Raw genomic sequence first — 19,411 nt, 5'->3', positions numbered from 1 at the left:
TGCAGGAGTCTTTTTCCAACCCTGCCTGGAAACGGTAGGATTTGAACCCAGGACTTTCTGCATGCGAAGCACATTCTGAACCCAGCTACTTTCACATAGCCGGGGGGCTCCTTTTTTTCTAAGCAGGATTTCTAAGTACAGAAGAGGTTAGCTGTTTTTAAATTCACAAGCTTTCGGCTTCAGGTGGGTACTGCTGCTGAAAACAATGGATAAAAGCAAAGCTCTTGCTTAGTATTATTATTATTACAGTGTGTATGCCTTCCTATACCTGTAGACCTCAGGGCGGTTCACAACATAAAATCACAATATACAAAATCCTTAATAAAAGTAAGAACGAAAACAAACCAATAATTCCCCTCCCTTTCCACAACACATTTAAAGGGGAATTGGATGTCACTCAGCCAAAAGCCTGGTTAAAGAGGCATGTTTTCACCTGGCGCCTAAAGGTGTGTAAGGAAGGTGCCAGCCGAACCTCCCTGGGGAGAGCACAACTGAGGAGCCCTTGCAGAAAATGCCTGTTCTCGTGTTGCCACCTTCCAGACTTCTCGTGGAGCAGGCACACGAGGATGATCTCAGTGTCTGGGAAGGTGCATATGGTGAAAAACTGCCCTTGAGGCATTGCTTTCCATTATTCCATGCATGCATATATGTTCTTTGGATCCAGGCTTTTTAAAGCAATCTTGATTGATTTTCAGATTATGAGTTGCATTGGTACGTTACAGTGGTGAGAGCAATGGCACATTGTTGCATTTCTTCTCGTAAGACAGAAGTTTTAAAAGTACAATTCCGGGGGTTGGTGTCATTCTCGTGCTGTCCACAGTCAGAGATCAATGGTAAAAAAAAAAATAATTAAAACTAAAAAGGGTCCCATCAGGAGGTGTGGCATGGGTCACTGTGCCTCAAAGTACATGTCTTCTAAGTTTACTAGGTTCAGGATCTTGAAAATGTTGAACCCAAAGAGGTTTTGGACTTGTGCTAATGCAATGAGTGGCTCCCCATTCTTGTCATGCTGCTGAGGATAGTCTCAAAAGCAATTTGTGAGACAGCATGGGATTTTCTGTTCTAAAAGAAACCCCACTGGACAGGTGCAAATCCTTGGGTACCACTAAAGTAGCTGTTTGGATCCCAGCCATAGTAATCTCTGACACCACTTAGAAACCTCATCAATTACACACCTCTTCTCCCTGCACCATTTAATCTCCAACCAGGCAGAACCGCAGCTGGGGACTCTCCATACCTCACCTCTCTATTCACTGATGACATTGGAATAATGATCCACCCTTAGAAGACCCTGAACTATAAGCGCTTGTAGGCCTGTGACCAATAGTACCATGCCAAATCTTTGCCGATGTTCCACACATTCCAAAGAGATCCCATCCATCAGTTTTGAAAGACCCTGTGACAGTACATTGATGGCTCCTTTTCGATTCTTAAGAAAATATTTTATAGTTCCCAAACTTGATCTATAAATCATCTGTATATCTTTAAATTGACTATAAAACATAACTGTGAAGTTAATGCTCTGTTTTGTTTGCAGCTCCATCAAGGCGTGGTGACTTGGAAATTCTGGGTTATTGTATGATCTGTTGGCTTTGTGGTAAACTCCCTTGGGAAGACAATCTGAAAGACCCCAATTATGTCAAAGACTCAAAAATTAGGTAAAACTTTCATTTTTAATTTTCAAAAACAATTTTGTCTTATTCAAAATAGTAATCTTTCAGCTCGGCTGATAGCGAGGCCCCCAAATTCAAAATTTTAGTCAGATGTATGGTTGGGGCTTGACTACCCAAAAGGAATGAGATTGCAATACTCACCTAACTGAATGAAAAGCCCTTCTTTAAATAATACGATAAGGTATTCACATTGATTATGGGTATTCCTCATTTTACATAAAAGAAAACAGATGACAGGGCTGGCCCAGGACATTTTGCCACTTGAGGCAACCCCTCCTGTCTACTCCCTACCCCCCTCCTCTTCCACAGCCCCTCGCTTCTGCCAGCGCACTGAGGCTTCCCTGGGTGGTGGTCAAGGAGGTGCAGCAGCAGGCAGGCTGCAGGGGCGTGGCCAAGGCAGTGGCACGTGGCAAAGGAGCAGGAGGAGGTGCCGAGCATCTGGCAGCAGTGAGCAGCAGGTACACAGCGGCACCGCCACCCACAGGAGCCTGCCGCCCTGAGGCATCCGCCTTATGGGCGGGCCAACCCTGACAGGTGAACATACTGAACATGCAGCAAATGGAAAGTGTAGCTGTTGGACAAGTAGCTCACCATCCACTTTTCATCATTCTCATTGCACATATCATCCAAACTTAGGAATCTCATTAAATGCACCCACCTGTGCACTGCTGTTTTTTTGTTTTCTTTTTTGCAATAGTCTGATGGGGCCTTGGTAGCCAGAAACTGCAAACAAGGGCATAGTAGTATAATCTGCTACTGCTGAAAATTTCTAGGCAATGAGTACATACTACCTACTCATCCCACATCTCTCTTAGTTTGCAACAGATTCCTGATGTGATTAGCATGACCATAGTTTTATTAACGTTGGGCTCAGATCTGTTTTTGAACAAGCTGCCCTGAAATAACCTAGATGCTAAATCATGACCACAGTGTTCCTCATTTGCTAGCAGCAGCTTAGCCCTAGCTTTTGTGAATTACAGGGTAATTACCCCTCCCTGCTCTGCATAGCTGTAATGGGGAACCTGTGGGTTGGCTGCAACCCACAGCCAGATTTCATCTAGCTCTCTGGGTCCTGTCTCAACCATCTGTGGGGAGGGAAAGGGGCTTAGCTGTTGTGCAAAGTGTGTGGTTGCAAGTCCATCCTCTGCAAGTAGATCTGCTGGTGTGGGGCCTCTTCACAGCATTCCGCTGGGGAAATGTGGCCCTCAGCTCTGAAAATGCTTCCAGCCTCTTACGTCAGTGTAATTTCAATTTGCCTATTATTTCTGCTTGAAAGTTCTGACTTTCTCTGCTTTCCCAACACAGGTTGGTCTAATTAAAGGCCCCGGCTTTCCTGTTTGATATACATGCATGATTCTCTGGGAATTTCATGATATAGTAACACATCCATCAAAAATATAATGCAATAATCTTTTCATTCATCCACAGTTTTGATTGCCTGTATATTTTGAGCAAATGTTACTAAATGACGTTGTACTATATTAGAAAATGAGATATTTTATTCAGTACTGAAGTACAATTTTAAAATTTAAGGCATTTGCCCCATTTTTACTCTCATCATTGTGTTGATACACACTTATTTACCTAAGGGAGAAAATTCACCAAAAATACTAGCTGCTGATCTCTTAAACATAACTTGTCTGCTTCCCCCCACCCCCCTGTCAGGTATACAGATAATATTGCCGACTTGATGAGTGAGTGTTTCTCTAAAAAAGATAAACCAGGTAAGAAGATTCAATTTTCATATTAACCCATAATGAAACTTTTGTAAAAAATTTTTTACAAGAATTATAAAAAAGAATTCAAAGTGGTTTTGTTGAAACAAAAAGTGTCCAGGATCTGCTTGTTTTTGGAGAGCTTCTGGTGCTCATTTTCCAAACAAAGTTAAAACGACCCCTTGAACAACTTGCTACATATTTGTACATTTTGCATTTTGGAAATATAGTTGAGGTTGTCATGAAATTGCAGGATGAAAGGATTGGCTTGCAAGGAAATATTTTTTCTTTTAAATGCAGGGGGGCAAAATTCACAGCTATTAAGATCATTTAGCGTTCACATATAGACCACCAGTGGGATTTGGGATGCCAGAAGCATGCAGATTCTTCAGTCATAGCATGCAACACACATGAAACATGTCTGGCTTTCAGATCATGACAATTTTTGCTTGCTGGAGAGATGTGTGTATTTGTGCCTGCAGACAAAACAAGCACTTTATGTCTAAAATACTGGAAAATGTGATATAATTTCCGGGAAGTTTAAAAACTCCTGAATGAATTGAACTTAGAAAGTGTAAGTCATTGGGCTCAAGTCTATTTTCATTGAAATAAACACTCCTGAGCAAGACTAGTGTATTTTGTAAACGCCTCCTTCCAAAGTAAAATTGCAGGGTTGTTTGTAGTGCCTTCTTACTGAAATGCTAGGATGGCTTTTTCATGACGAAGGGTGATATTCAGCGTAAGTCCTACTCCGAGTAAACCCTTGAAATCAGATTCTGCACAATAGCCATGGCTGAGCGGTAGCATAGAATTGTGTGAATTTTCTAGGTGAATCACTTTAGAATGTCTTTGTATCAATCTCCTTAGATAGACACTTATTGTTTATTTCAGATGAAATAGCCAAATACATGGAAATGGTGATGTCTCTGACTTATGCTGAGAAACCACCATACGAGCAGCTACGGGAAATACTTCTTCGGGGTCTCAAGGACATTGGTCAGAAGGATGATGGTATACTGGACTTGGATGTTTCAGAGAATGGAGACATTCCAGCAAAGCCTGCACTTAAGGTCTTTATTTTTTAATTCAGATCAGTATTTAATGCCTCTTCTTTTCAGCTGGAAAGCGAGTGAGTGCTGTTGGAAATGGGTGTCACGTAGGTGAAATCCAGACTGGAAGACGAAAGGGAACAAATGCACACTTGAGACTTGACTATATTTCATGAGCAAAAGGCTTGTTCCATCTTATTGTCACTGGCCTGAGTCCAAAGAGCTACTTTAGCCTTGCCCAAGAGCTTACACGTGCGCCACTGGGAGGTTTTTTCCCTTCTCTTTTATGGAGACCTCTGTGCCACATCACAAACTGCTGTTGAAATGCCACTTCACACAGTGTAAGGGGCTGAAGTGGAAAAAACACACATCCACCCAAGTCTCCTTGGAACTCATGTGAAAGCTAGGAAAAAGCTCTTTGGATCTTGGCTGGTGTCTACCCAGAAGGTTTTCTTTTTTTGTGCATTTCAACATGGTAGATACAGTTTTCACGCAGGAAGTCCTTGTGTGGCTCAGGTATGGAGAACCTGTGGTCCCGCAGATAATGCTGACTACAGCTCTCACTATCTCTGAATGTTGACTGTACTGTTTGGGGCATCCAGAGGGCTACAAATTCCCCATCCCTGCTGTAGGCTATCAAATCTTTAATTGATGTGATAGCTGAACAGCGAGAGAGACTGTTCTACAGATAAACCACCAGATGTGTTACTCCTGTAATGCCATGTAAACCAAGCATTCAGTCTACAGTGGTACCTCGGGTTAAGAACTTAATTCGTTCTGGAGGTCCGTTCTTAACCTGAAACTGTTCTTAATCTGAAGCAGCACTTTAGCTAATGGGGCCTCCCGCTGCCGCCGCACGATTTCTGTTCTCATCCTGAAGCAAAATTCTTAACCCAAGGTACTACTTCTGGGTTAGCGGAGTCTGTAACCTGAAGCGTATGTAACCCGAGGTACCACTGTACTTCTATATAATATCCAATATTTTACTTACCAGAATTTTATCCATAAGCTTGGTATTGGACACCAGGCTATTTGATCAGAATATAATTACTGAGTACTAGCATAATGCTGTTCATGAACAGTAATTAAAAAGATTAGAAGTGGGATTTTGGGTTTGTCGTAGTGATACATTTCTGTGATGGATATTTACTTGGTTGTATCCCATGGGTAAAACATTGATGCACCAAATGTGTGTATTTCAATATTTTTCATATGAACTCTGTATAAATGCTGATTTTAATGCCTGTAGTTCTGAACAGAACTCTTATCTACAAGTGTGTGTGTGTGTGAGAGAGAGAGAGAGAGAGGCAGAGGCAGAGGCAGAGAAAGAAAGAGAGGTCAGTTCCTTCTTTTCCTCTTTAGAGTCCATCTCTTTGCAAAAGCATATTTGACTGCTTTGTTATTCATAAACAGGAAAAACCTTCAGCGAATATATGTATTGACAGAGATGTCATGAAATGACATTATTTATGATTCAAGTGTAAGATTTATTTGAAGGCTGCTGTGTATATACAGGAATCAGCACCCACAGCTCAAGATGATGATGTACTGATAGTTGAGACTGAGGAAGGTTTTTCAGCTAATGCTGATGACCCAGAAAGCAAGAGCTGTAAAAGGAAGTTGGATAAGAAGGAAAGCATTGGCACCAAATGGCTGCGCTCAGAGCTACCGACTGAAGAGAAGGATGAAGTGATAGTACTAGACTGAGCACTGGAATGCTTCAACCAATAGGATGATGGTTCGGGTGTGCCATTTCTCAGGGTGTGGCTGCTGTCATGAGCTGACAGCTACTGTGGGAGCTGAGTGCAGGGTAGGGACCAAAAGTCAACAACCTACAACAGAAGGAGCATGACGTGTCTGCTACCAGAAGTACTCCTCCTCCTCTAACACCCCATACACCCTGCCAGCTTCTGCCAACCTAGCAGTTCGAAAGCATACCAGCGCAAGTAGATAAATAGGTACCGCTGCGGTGGGAAGGTAAATGGTGTTTCTGTGCGCTCTGGTTTCCATCACAGTGTCCCGTTGTGCCAGAAGCAGTTTAGTCATGCTGGCCACATGACCCAGAAAGCTGTCTGTGGACAAACGCTGGCTCCCTCAGCCTGAAGCGAGATGAGCACCACACCCCATAGCCAGGTTTGACTGGACTAAACCATCCAGGGGTTTACTGCAAAACAATATTGATTTGTCGGCTAGTACAGCCTGAAATATATATAGGAATAGTCATAGCAGTAATTGTGGAATTAACAGTATTGTATAGTGAAGTCCTGTCACCAGGAAGCACTGTCTACAATGTTCATTAGCATACTTGAAATTAATAGATCGTGTTTGACATGTTGACTGGTGTAGCCTATATGTTTAAAAGCTAGAGTTTCTTAATCTTTCAGTTGAACCATATTTTAACGAAGAGGAGTGAAATTTGAAGTGGACTAAAAAATGGATAGTTTAGAGAAGAAGCTGTTATCTTTCCATTCCGTTCACATAACGTATGTTCCGGAACAAGAAATCATTATTCCAGAGACTTCAAGGGAATATTGCTAAGGACAGGCAATCAATTGGCTTCTGTTGCCTGAGCCAAACAATAGCAGAAGCTATACACTAGCACATCTCTATGAAATGCATTAAAATGTTGAAAGCAAATACTGCATTTGGATTTGCGTGGGCCTGACTTAACTGCACTGGATGTTTTGCTGCACTAGTGCAGCAGTTGTGCATAGCCCATCATGTAGCAGTGCTGTAAGACCCTTTTCATCTGATACTACCAATTTCCTGCAACAGAAGGGTGGGATATAAATCTACCTAAATAAATATCTGGGACCCATCACTTTTTGAGTCTCCTTCAGTGTAAATTGATGTGATTGCTCTTGCATTGAAACAGGCAGTTGGAGAATAAAGCCTCAATCAAACAAGAATTAATCTTAGCTGGTGACTCTCTTCTCATCCCCCTCAACCCCCACCCTGGCAATTGATTTTTGTCTATGATTCAGGTTGTTAGCCTATTGATGTTTAGTTAATTGAAGCTATAAGTTGCACTGAAATAATTGGTCTTGCTTCCAAGTAAATATCTTTGGGATCATGTTGTTGATCTTTCCCTCTAAGTTGACTTTAAATACAGGTGATGGTTGTATGCTATTTGTAAGTTTCCTTTTCCTTTCCCCAAACTGGGAAATTGTATTCTGTAATCTTCAAATGCCTTGCCTGAATCGAGAGCTGTATATAGATTTAAAAAGCGTTCTCTGTGCTGAGGATCTTTGAAAGGGAAGTGCTCTGATTTACAATTCAGGTAAAAAAGCCACACTTTAGTTAATTGAACCAATTAATATATTAATGCACTCAACCCTACTCTCTCTAGAATTGTTCAATTGGTTTATCTTGGCATTTAGCTTGGTGGGAATCGTGAATCCAATCAGCATTCACTTGTTTGGTATGGTAACGTATCCGTAAGTGGGTGGGAGAATTGCACATAATGTAGTTGAATGGATTCATAGTCTAGCTGTTAGTTTTGGACTAGGACCGTTCAAAGTATAATGGTTAGTTTTGAACTAGGATCTTGACGATCAGGGTTCAAATCCCCACTTGCCAGTGACTGTCTTCCAGCCTAACCCACCTCACAAGATTGTTGTGAAGATGAAAAAGAGGGGAGGAGGAAAAACTCACGGAGATAATGCAGGATCTAAATGTAATGAATGAATGAATATAAATATATACACAAATCCAAAACTTTTTTTTCTTCCTAACTCTTTTTAGAATAGATGTGCCATGCTTCACAGCAGCACTGGGTTAAAAAATAGAGATAATCTCTTGAAGAGCTGATGAATATTTATTCACTTTTAGAGATTTGTACCGTGCTGATCATCAAATTCCCAAGATGGCTTACGGAAAGGTCATATGACATTAAAACTAAAACAGGAAGACACCACTGTGTAGCTGGCAAAGTACAGTTGTAATGTGATCACAGCTCTCAGTCCCAGTTAATAGTGCTGGAGGTAGAACACAGCCATCATGACTATTAGCCTTACATCTCCATAAACTTGTCCCAAACTCAGATAGCTTATCCAGAAGAATGCCATTTCAGAGGTCAAGAACCAACAGGATGTAACAAGTTAGGCAAAAAATACTTTCCATTCACGCTTTGCCAGGCTGCCAACTTTATTACAAAACTAAGACTCGTAGCTATAAATAAAAAGTTGGTTATTAACATAGTTTGCTTTGCACCTTTTCTTTCCTTGCTCTCCTTTTTGAGAATTTATAGGATCAACATCTTGGCACGCAGCCTTGCCATCCTAAGAACTAGAACCTCTTTTTCTGAGTGAAAACTCATATTCTCAAAGAGCCTGCTGATCACATGAGCACACTATTATGCCTGCAGGCTGTGTTAGCCATTTCATAATTGATTTATTAGTTTACTTATGATTGGCGTGTGAGTTCGACATGATCCTTGTAAAGGACAGTGTACGAAGGGACTTTCAGCGTTTAGCAGTTGTCTCGACTGGATTTCAAAGTGCAGCTTGATCTGGATTTTGTTCCTAGCTCAGCACTGATTTTTACACTTCCCATTATGGGGTCTATCCACACACACCTTTGCTCTGCTCTTTCCAGGCACAGTCTGCATTTTATAGCTTCATGTCTGAGCATCCCCACTTTTTTTTTTTGCTCCGGAGCCCTCCCCACAAAAACCCAAATTAACGTTTGTTCCAATTCAGCTTTAAATACTGTGTTTTCATGGGGGAAGATCCAGAGCAAAGAAAAAGGGTGCTCGGACAGGGAGCTTTAAAGTGCGGAAGTGTGGCTGGAAAGAGCAGGGCAAAAGATAAGCATGGATAAACTCTCTCTCAGAAGCTTAGTTTCCTAGAAGAAAAATTCCTAGAAGAAAAATTGTCCTGTTTCTGACTGGTAAAAAATAACTTTTAGTTAATCTGAAGAAATGATCATGGTATTCTGAATTATGAAGTACTTCCAGTAAACACTTGTCATTATCAAGTCAAACAGCATTTATAGGTGGAAAAATACACTTTGCTTATTGTTATAAGACTACTTTTCAGAAGAGACAGACTGTTATGCGCGTCAGGGGAAGGAAGGATTGATAAATCTAACAGCACTTTTTAAAAAAAGCAATCGAAGAATTATAGAGTTGGAAGGGACCCTGAGAGTCAACTAGTTCAACCCCCTGCAATGCAGGAATCTTTGGTAATGCATGACTATTTTTGGAATAGAGGAGAAAGTGTTGGAAGCAGCTAACATCGCATAACGCTAAGTTTCCAAAGTCTTGATGTTAATCCCTCTTGTCCCATCAATCCCCCTGATGAGCCATGTGTGGTCACTCAGACTCTCCTGCAAGGATATTCGTGGGCTGTAGTAATTGAAATTGATCCAATTCAGTTGGACCAGATGGTACTTTGTATGCCTCCTCAGCATGGTGTCGAATTGCATGCAAGTCCTGAGTGTCAAAGTGGCTTCTAAAAGTATCACCTCGGGCTTCCTTGCATGGCACTATTTTATGCTAAGCATGGTTGGCTCCAAACCCAAAGTTGGACCTATTGCTAGATTGAAAGAGGGAGGAGTGTGTGAAGTTAATAAGCACTTTCAATCTAACTTTGGTTAGAAGATGAGACAGTCTTGCATATTAATCGGACCTCAGACAACTCTAAGATGAGCTGTTGTTATCCCTTCCTAAAAATGAAATTCAGTTGAGAACTATATTTAAATGTGTAGACTCCTCTTCTGCTATTTCATAATTTGCATCCTAAACACACTTATTAGGGAGTAAGCTCCACTGATCACAGTGGGACATGCATCTTGAGTAAGTATGCATATAGCATGGTAGGCTTCTCAAATGTTAAACTGTTGGGTGAACTTTAATCCAGTTTGTGCTAGGGTATATATGACATATCAGAATGGCCAGTATTGTGAAACAGCGGCAACATCTGCTGCCTACCTTAATTGAAATTCTTTCGCGCTAAGAGATCTACATTTTTCCCTCTACTATAAATTTTAAAATGATTCTAGTTCTGCGATTTATTAATGAGCCATTGTTTCCAACTTGGCTTGAATCTAATTCACTTTCATATGTAATGGATGATGTTACTTTAATATTTGCATGGGTTCCGTTAGCTCCTGCTGAAAGAGAAGTTATCCTCATTGTGGTGCAGTGAAAGCATCCATTATTGTTCCTGTAAACTACTCAAGCCGTGGGGCATGTCTTATGCTCGGTGATGGGCCCATTGATGGCACTCGATAACTGTTAGGAAACATTTGAAGTGAAATAAATATGAATTAGTGATTCATAGTTTGCCTTGCACTCTGCATCAAACATGGGTGTTGCCTCTGTCAGAGAATGATGCCTGACTTCTCTTGCCATGTAACTCACCTGCATCAAGATTAAGAAATCCCTTTTTTTATTAAATAAGCTTGGAAACAAGATAAATGTCCTTTTGCTTTTTGTGTGGGAAGTATTGGATATCTGTTTTCACAATGAGCCTTTTAAAAATCTCTCCTCGGTGCAACCAGGAGGAATGCGTTTATATCCTGAATATAAAAGCAATACAGTGGTGAAATATTCCTCCTTAATTTTGGTCAGAACGAACAAAAGTGTCTGTGTTTATTCCTGCCTAATGCATCACAAATCTGCTGACATGCTAACCTTGGAGTCTTGGTTGGCGTTAATCAGGCCTGTGCACCGGCAGGAAAGATGTACCTAATGCACTCCATCAGTGCAGTTTGCATATGGAAGTTCTCACAGGGGAGCTGCCCTGTGCCAGCTGAGGGTTACCTGCCCACTGCAGTTATTGTATGTAATTATCGAACCAATCTGTTCAGCCCAGCAGGGTTTAGATGGTAATCATGAAGCAACACTTTGGAAAGATGTAATGCACTCTCCCCTTCTCTCATCAGCTATGTGAGGTTGCAACCACTTCAGCAGCTATTTCAGTAAAGCTACACGTTTGTCAAACTTACCCCCCAAAAGCAGGCTGAACTTTCGCAGTTATTTTTATGCTTATGGGTGAAGATGTGTTTGTGTGTCTGGCAAAACGTACTGGCTTGTCGACATTCATTGCAAAAAGGGGGGGGGGAGGAGGTGATGGGAAAAGAGAGACACCCGCTTTATTTTAAAGTATTTTGCATGCTCTGTTGTTTTTAGAATATGTCTAACCTGATGTATCTTTGGTTGAGAACCAGGTCTTCCCATAGGGTGATGTGGCAAGGGGGTGGGGAGAGATAAAGGAGAGACATTTTTTCAGGCTCAGTTCCCATGATGAGGAAGGAAGGAATCTGTCTCTTTCTGATCCATGTCACTTGAACATGTTCCCCACACGATTAAGTTCTCTTTCTGCATTAATTTGCATTTAAAAAGAAAAGAAAGAAAGAAATCCTTACAAATATTAAATGTATGCATTTTCTCTCAAAACGTGTTCATAACACATACTTTGAATTAGCTGAGAACTGTGTCGTGCCATTTGGAGAAATGTGAAATCAGGTGCATAGCAAAGTTCCAATGCACATACTGTATTGGTCCAAGAGGTGCTCATTTTGTATAGCAGTTTGCAAAAATCAGAGTTCTTGTGCATTCCTAGCTGATGCTGTCCACATATTGTAAAAATTGTGTAGTTTGTCCCCTGTGATCTCAAAGACAAGAAACTTTAAAATAAACATTTGAGCTCAGTTACTCAGGAATTCCACAAAGTTCATTTTCTAGTCTGTGGCTGGCGGAATACCTTTGTCTCTGAATGCAATCCACATGCATTTTAATGATATAGCATTTGATGTATTATACCTCATGATTGCGACTACAACCTTGTTCTCCAACAGACTATGGGTTTGCATAGGAACCTCATTTAAAAAACCCCAAAAACTTTCAAAATGAGGGAATGAAAACCATGGTGTGTTAATTATGACAAAATACTATCCCTCTTATGGGCTTTTGATCTGGTTACTCACACAAGGGCAAAGATGGAGAAACATGCCAAACAGTTTACTACAGTGCACCATCATTTTGTGATTTAACTTGTCTGCATGCACTTTTCTGCTTTGTATAAAGTGTGGCTTTGTTTCTTGTTTTGTTTTGTTCGGGGACAGACGAAAAGAAAAGCAGCTGCTGCATCAGGGCCAGCCTCTGCTGATGAAGACAACGACGAAACAGCTGTAGAAGATGCGAAAAACATCAAAAGAAGAAGACGTGCTACCTCTAGTAAGTACCCCATTGGTATTTGTCATAGATCTTTCATTTTGCTGAAAATAAAAAAGCATTAAGTTTTGCAATAAATGTCGCTCTTTTATACTGGGCAACCTGGGGAATGTAAGGTTGTCAGTTGTCTATCTGCAGCAAACGCGAAATATGCTTTTGGCCCAGCATATAAAACGGATGGTTGTGGTTGGTTGTAGTCCCCAGCCCCTTTCCCCACCTTTTATTTTCCTCTCTGTTCTCATTTTCATCCTCCCCTATCTTGTCCAATTCACTGTCAGGAAGTGCTCGCTCCCCAGGACCAATTCATCACAGCAGGTTACAGCCAGAGGCTAGCAGCAGCCGCCGCAGCCGCCGCCGTATTCAACAGTGAGTGGAGCTACTTTAAGAAAAGGGAGTTATCCAGATAGACTGAAAAAGAACCTTGGTGCTGCTTTGGCATAATTGGTAGCTTACGACCCAGGCTATGTGCAGCAGCAGAACTTTTGAAAGCAAGACTTGCCAGCCCTGTCAACCAAGATCTTTTTAGCAGGAAATGCCAGAGGTTAGATTTTGGAGCCCACACACCTTCCGCTACTGAGCCTATCCCTAAGAGACAGGCATCGGTGCAGGTGGTACTATTTCCAAGTGAAGATGCATGGTGTATGCATAACTCAATGGACTCGACTTCCACCCAGTCTGTTACTCTTATCCAGCCTGGTATCGCCTGCTCTGGGACGGATGAAATCCATTGCTTGGTTTTTGTGTGTGTTTGGTTTTTTAAAAAATTGTTTGGAACTTTTTATTTATTTTGAGCTTTTATTAACACGTGGAAACGTGTTAAGAGGAAAACCCAGCTTTAAAATGAATCTGTCACCTTCTGTTAAACATGAAACTGTTATAATTAAGTTGTTGATTGTTTAGCTTAATTTAGGGGTGGGGGTGGGTGGGTCAGAGAAGTGGATTTTTTTTTTTTTTAAAAAAAAGCTTTCAAAAACTTTCTGCTTGGTTATTTTTGGGGTGGCGGAGGTACTTCAGAGGAATGGAATTCCTCAATCCCCATATAAACTGACCCAGACTCTGTGATGGTCGTCTGAGGTCCTTTCTCGTGTGCCTCCTCCATGAGAGGTCCAGAGGGTGGCAACATGAGAACGGGCCTTTTCTGCAATGGATCCCTGTTGGTGGAATAACAACAACAACAACAACAACAACAACAACAATAATAAATCATATTATTTATAGCCTGCCCATCTGGCAGGGTTTCCTCAGCCACTCTGGGCGGCTCCCAACAGAATATTAAAAACACAATGAAACATCAGACATTAAAAACTTCCCTAAACAGGGCTGCCTTCAGATGCCTTCTAAAAGTCAGGTAGTTGTTTATTTCCTTGACATCTGATGGGAGGGCGCCATCAAGTGTGTGAAGTGAAGTTGTTTAGGGTGTGAAACATAGGCAAGGGAAGGATTTGACATTCCTCTCCACCCTGCTCCTGCTGTGCTTTAAACAGCCACCCCACTTGTCCTGCTTTATGGGAAATCAGTGTGAAGAATGTGTGGCTTCAGCATTTTCCACCTTTGCAATTAAGCGGTGTATAAATAAATCTATTAATAACAATGTCTTGGCCTTGAAGTTCCGCAAGTGTGTGAATTGCTAGCAGAGCGAAAGATTCATGAGCTTGTGCCTCTGGACCCTGCAAGAAGTAAGCAAGAAGGAAGAGAATTAATGAGGAAAAAGGAGAAACAGAGAGGTGACATGCAGAAAGAAGAATATGTATGCTCTGGGGTAGAGAGAGAATTAACAGAGAGGGGTTTAGAGAGGTTCTTTAGCAGTGTAGAAGGTAGAGACAGTACAAGGTCTAGGTTGCAGAGAAAAGGGGTCTAACGCACAGAAAACCTTTGTGAAAGAAAAATGCTTTTGCATGGTTAGTGTAGTGATATGGCCCTCTTGAGCTGGTAAATGTAAAGATGTCTCTCAAAGTGACTGGCGTCCTCCTTTTACTACTTTGGAGTGGTGGTAATGGGGCAGGGGAGAGGAGAATTTAGATGGGGAGGGAATTTCCAAGTATGTCTTCCACTAGATTACCCTTGTCCACACGATGTACAGTACTTGAAACTATGTGAAACTTGCTTCTCTACATAACGGATGCAGCCTGTTTGTTCGCATATACTGCTCATCCATACATGCAGCGGCTTGTATCCAGTTTGCCCAGCACTGAAGTCTTAACTTGCAAGTGTTCCATTTTTATGCCCCTGAGCGCACGTTCTTTCAGCACCATTCCGCTTTTCAAGCCTGAATTGGGCCCTCAGTGTCCAGGGCCTCTAATCCATTATGAGTCTTTTTCAGTTAGAGACCCCACACACTATCTGGTCTGTTTTTTCCTGTTAAGCTGTTGGCTAATCTCTCAGTGTAGGATTTCCCAGCCGTATGATGTATATTTTCCATGGTGTTTCTCCAGCAATACAACTTTGCACAGCTGCAATTTCTTTATTTTCTGTTCCCAGTAACAAACCAATCATGTGGTGTTGAGAATTGGTCTTGGTACCCCATCTCCTGTTTTAAATTTCTTGAAATATGGCTGGCATTTCTCCCATGTATCCTTTTCAGATGTCTGAGGTTGCAGTGGGAATTTCAACATAAAAGTGTGTGGTGCTCCTTCTCAGGTCCAGCTATCCTTATTCCAGGATGCTGTGTTCCATTTCGCTTTCCCCTCAATTTCCATTCCCTCCCTCCCAAGAGCCAATTGGCATTCCTTGTCTACCAAGCAAAGTCAGTCATCACTGGGCTACTGCATTTGAGATCTCCCAGATTATTATTATTTTTTGTACTTCTGAACACCTTGGAGTTACTCCAAGCCTGCCGATGTCTCGTAATTTTGTGTGGATGGTGTCCTTTTGGCGACATGAGGATCCATCATCAGGATAAGGAGTTTGCTGTTAATATATGTGAGCTTGGCCTTCAATTGAGGTGGAGGCAATTGTTAGTGGGAAGTATAAGATTTTGACTTTTCATAGTGCACGTTTTATGTGTCAATAAATAATAATAATAATAGTAATAATAATAATAATACAGTCGTATCTCCGGTTTGGACCATAAAGAAGGCCAAATAATTGATGCTTTTGAATTATGGTGCTGGAGGAGACTCTTGAGAGTCCCATGGACTGCAAGAAGATCAAACCTATCCATTCTGAAGGAAATCAGCCCTGAGTGCTCACTGGAAGGACAGATCCTGAAGCTGAGGCTCCAATACTTTGGCCACCTCATGAGAAGAGAAGACTCCCTGGAAAAGACCCTGATGTTGGGAAAGATGGAGGGCACAAGGAGAAGGGGACGACAGAGGACGAGATGGTCGGACAGTGTTCTCGAAGCTACCAACATGAGTTTGACCAAATTGCGGGAGGCAGTGGAAGACAGAAGTGCCTGGTGTGCTGTGGTCCATGGGGTCACGAAGAGTCGGACATGACTAAACGACTAAACAACAACAACAACACCTCCGGTTACGAACTAAATCCGTTCTGGACGTCCGTTCGTAACCGGAAACTGTTCTTAACCTGAGGCGTGCTTTCAGCAATGGGGCGTCCCGCTGCATGCTCGCCTCTGGCGCACAATTTCCACTTGCATCCTGGGGCAAAGGTCGCAACCAGGAGCAGCTACTTCCAGGTTAGCGGAGCTCATAACCCGAGACATATGCAACCAGAAGCATTCGTAACCAGAGGTACCATTGTAGTTTTATTATTTATACCCCACCCATCTAGCTCAGTTTCCCCAGCCACTCTGGGTGGCTTACAACACATATAAAAACATAATAAATAGCTGAGATTGTAGAATTGTAGAGTTAGAAGAGATTCCAAGGGTCATCTAATCCAACCCCCTGCAATGCAAGAATCTCAGCTAAAGCATCCATGACAGATGGCCGTCCAACCTTTGCTTAAAAAACTCCAAGGAAGAAGAGTCCACAACTTTCTGAGGCAGACCGTTCCAGCTCTTACTAGATACTAGAGATGTTTGCCTACTGCTCCCTAGTTAAAGCTGCATGAGTGTTTGTATGCTTCTTTTATCTTTTTTTTTTTGTACTGAGAAACATTAGTTGTTTCTGGACCTTGCCTTCTGTGTCCTCCTTAGAAATATAAAATCTCCCCAATTCATTTCCCTTGTTTAAGTTTCACTGTTGGATGTGAAGCTGATTTGCTCATTTTCGAGCAAGTTTGGATATGAGGATGATAGGAGTAGCAGAAGGGAGAACTGACTGCACTCTACTTAACTGGCACATGGATCTCATTTGCAGTCATATTTGTGCCCTGAAAAGTCTTGGAATACACAGATCAGATCTGACAGCAGGCAAGGTGAGAGATCTCTGTGTTTTCAAAGTGATTTAGACAATGGAATATCAGCGAAAACAACCAATGCAAGAATCACCTCTGCTCCTTCTTTACCTGCTAAGGCACCACTATCCAAAACAGCCCTTGCTTTACCCAAAATGTATTTCCCGCACTGGAGCATCAATTTCTCAAGGAGAGGGACTTACATGCTTGCAAATATATATTGAGGATTCATTGTCGTTAGCCAAACACCTCTTTTCTCCCTGCCCTACCTGCAACTCAGTTTTCTAAACAGTCGTGGGGTATTTTTATTGATCTCTGAAGACATAAGACGAGCGGCTGGGAGGGAAGGGGTGCTGTAACAACAGCAAATAAAGAACTCTGTGTGTGAACACCTATCTATACAGCTGCAGGTCCGTGGCTGTGGATCTGCTGTGAGACCATTCTACATGCATTTACAGTGTTATCACCAATATTACAGTGCAGGAGCATACATGGAAAGTATTCATTTTAGAGGTGGGGTTCATGCAAAGATAGGGGGCTAACCTGAGGCACCTCCCTCCTCACTTGAAGCCGGAATATATTTCTTTCCCACCTTTTTATCCTTCCCCTCCCTAACCCCTGGGCCTTGGCAGCTCCTGTGGATGCTTGGGGAAATGCTCTTGGTGTCAGGACTGTAGGAAGTGAATGCTCCCCAAACACTGGACTCAGGAATAGAGGAAAGGACCCGTTGTGTGCCTAAGAGCTGCCTTCACATAGTCCTCTCCTTTGGCAGTGTAGACACACAGGGATCACTATCCAGGAATCTTAACAGGGGCCAGATGAAATCGCATAGAAGACTAGGTACTGCCCATAGGCTGCCATTTCAGACTAGTTAGTTTGTATAGCTCAAAATACTATAAACTACTTATACGATTTTTACTGCTATAAATTAATTTTGTGGGGTTCAAGAGTGTCCTAAAGCTGATGTGAGCAGGTTGGGTTTCCTTTCCTTTTTTCTTTTTTAAATGTCTGGTCTAAATGAGTAGCAAATTCACGTGGATTTTCCTTTGTTAAGGAACGTTCTGATTGTATCCTGACCACCTTACCGTAGTCGTTATTGCTAACCTCTAAATTGTTTTTGTTTTTAACAACTGTAGAGGCAGGAGCCACGAAACCCAAGGCACTGAAGACCGCTCCCAAAGCCAAGAAAACCTTGACCCCCAGGAAGAGGACCCAGAAATAGGAAAGTCTAAATGATGAGTGCGTGCTGCTTTTTACTAGTTACTATTCTTTTTCCAGTAATCATGGGCTTTTCCCTTTTTCTGTATGTGTTTAGCCTATAGGCAGTCACAATGCGGCACTGCATTATGTAGCTGAAACTGGAAAAGGGGTATTTTAAGTTTTTTATGTACAGTTTTAATACTAGTACAGAAGTTTTCAAAAATCTTGAATGGCTGTTTTTGCACCTGCTCATTTAACTGTTTAGTTTATGTCAAACTTGAATAAAAATAAAGTCCCAATTCTGGTCTCTGTTTAAATGAAACCTGAGGCTGAAGTGGAAGTGTGTTCGGGTGCAAGCTGTGTTGGGATCCCGGTGCTGTACATGCAAGATAAATGTGCTTCCGACTGGGGTGCGATTGCAATTGCTGGCTCAAGAAAAGACTGGCAATATGCATTTATTTAGGGTAACTTATGTGCTGCTGTTCACAGAAAACAAGAACAAAAATACAGAGGTCAAAACTGCAACCCGTAAAACAAACAGAAGCACCAACTAGCACCTCCCACGCACGGTAAAAAACCAAAACAAACTAAAAAATAAATAAATTGGAAGAACTGATAAATTTATTTTTGGAGGAGGAGTTATTGTTTGGCTTGTTATGTTTTGTGGTTTTTATATTGTAAACTGCCCCATGTTCCTCTGATGAAGGGTGGTACAACAACAACAACAACAACAACAACAACAACAACAACAACAGCGTCCCACTAAGGCCCCATCTGCACCATACATTTAAAGCAGTATCATACCACATTTAGTGGTTATGGCTGCCACTACAAGACGCTGGACACTGCAGTTATGGGGGCTGAGAGTGGTTAGCAGACCCCTATTCCCCTCACAGAGAAACAGTTCTCAAGGTGGTTTAGGAGTCAATCCCTCTTGCAAGGGAACTCTGATTCTGGCCCTCTGATTTTAACCCTTCCCCAGCTCTTATTCTCCTTGGGTGTTTTCTCCTGGCTGGAATGTGCCCTTGATCTCCGTTGGTGCCTCGGGATTTCCTGTGTGTGTGTCTAAACAAGCCTACTGGGCAAAGAAAAAATTCTCAGCTCTTCTGCCATTTTTGCCTCTGGCCCTGCACAACACTGGCATGTGGCCCCTGGAAGATACTCAGGTGGGAATGCAGCGCACAGTCTCAGAAAGGTTCCCTGTGCCTGATGTACATACTTACATGGCTAGGGCTATACTAGCAGCAGGTTTGACAAATCTGTGCTGAAGGAGTTTACAGTTTAAGCCACAGAAGAAGT

The 19,411-nt window shown here is 42.0% G+C and overlaps 1 protein-coding gene across 5 annotated transcripts in view; it reads left to right on the top strand.

The window, feature by feature from the left end:
• Positions 1 to 18,411, top strand: part of VRK1 (VRK serine/threonine kinase 1) — a 40,189-nt gene extending 21,778 nt beyond the window's left edge. For 4 of the 5 annotated variants that reach the window (XM_080987862.1, XM_080987861.1, XM_080987860.1 and 1 more), the window contains exons 9-14: positions 1,538 to 1,658; positions 3,339 to 3,397; positions 4,280 to 4,458; positions 12,508 to 12,619; positions 12,895 to 12,982; positions 18,049 to 18,411. In XM_080987862.1, the coding sequence (XP_080843988.1) occupies positions 1,538 to 1,658; positions 3,339 to 3,397; positions 4,280 to 4,458; positions 12,508 to 12,619; positions 12,895 to 12,982; positions 18,049 to 18,148 (659 nt within the window). In that variant the 3' untranslated portion in view covers positions 18,149 to 18,411. The remainder of the gene's footprint in view (positions 1 to 1,537; positions 1,659 to 3,338; positions 3,398 to 4,279; positions 4,459 to 12,507; positions 12,620 to 12,894; positions 12,983 to 18,048) is intronic. The other variant, XM_080987863.1, reaches the window with a different exon arrangement.
• Positions 18,412 to 19,411: the final 1,000 nt, after the last annotated feature.

The sequence above is a fragment of the Podarcis pityusensis genome (genome assembly GCF_964106645.2).
Source record: "Podarcis pityusensis genome assembly, chromosome: 1".
Classification (NCBI taxonomy): Eukaryota; Metazoa; Chordata; class Lepidosauria; order Squamata; family Lacertidae; genus Podarcis; species Podarcis pityusensis.
Note: the sequence above shows the minus strand (reverse complement) of the source record. Positions and strands in the feature narration are given on the sequence as shown.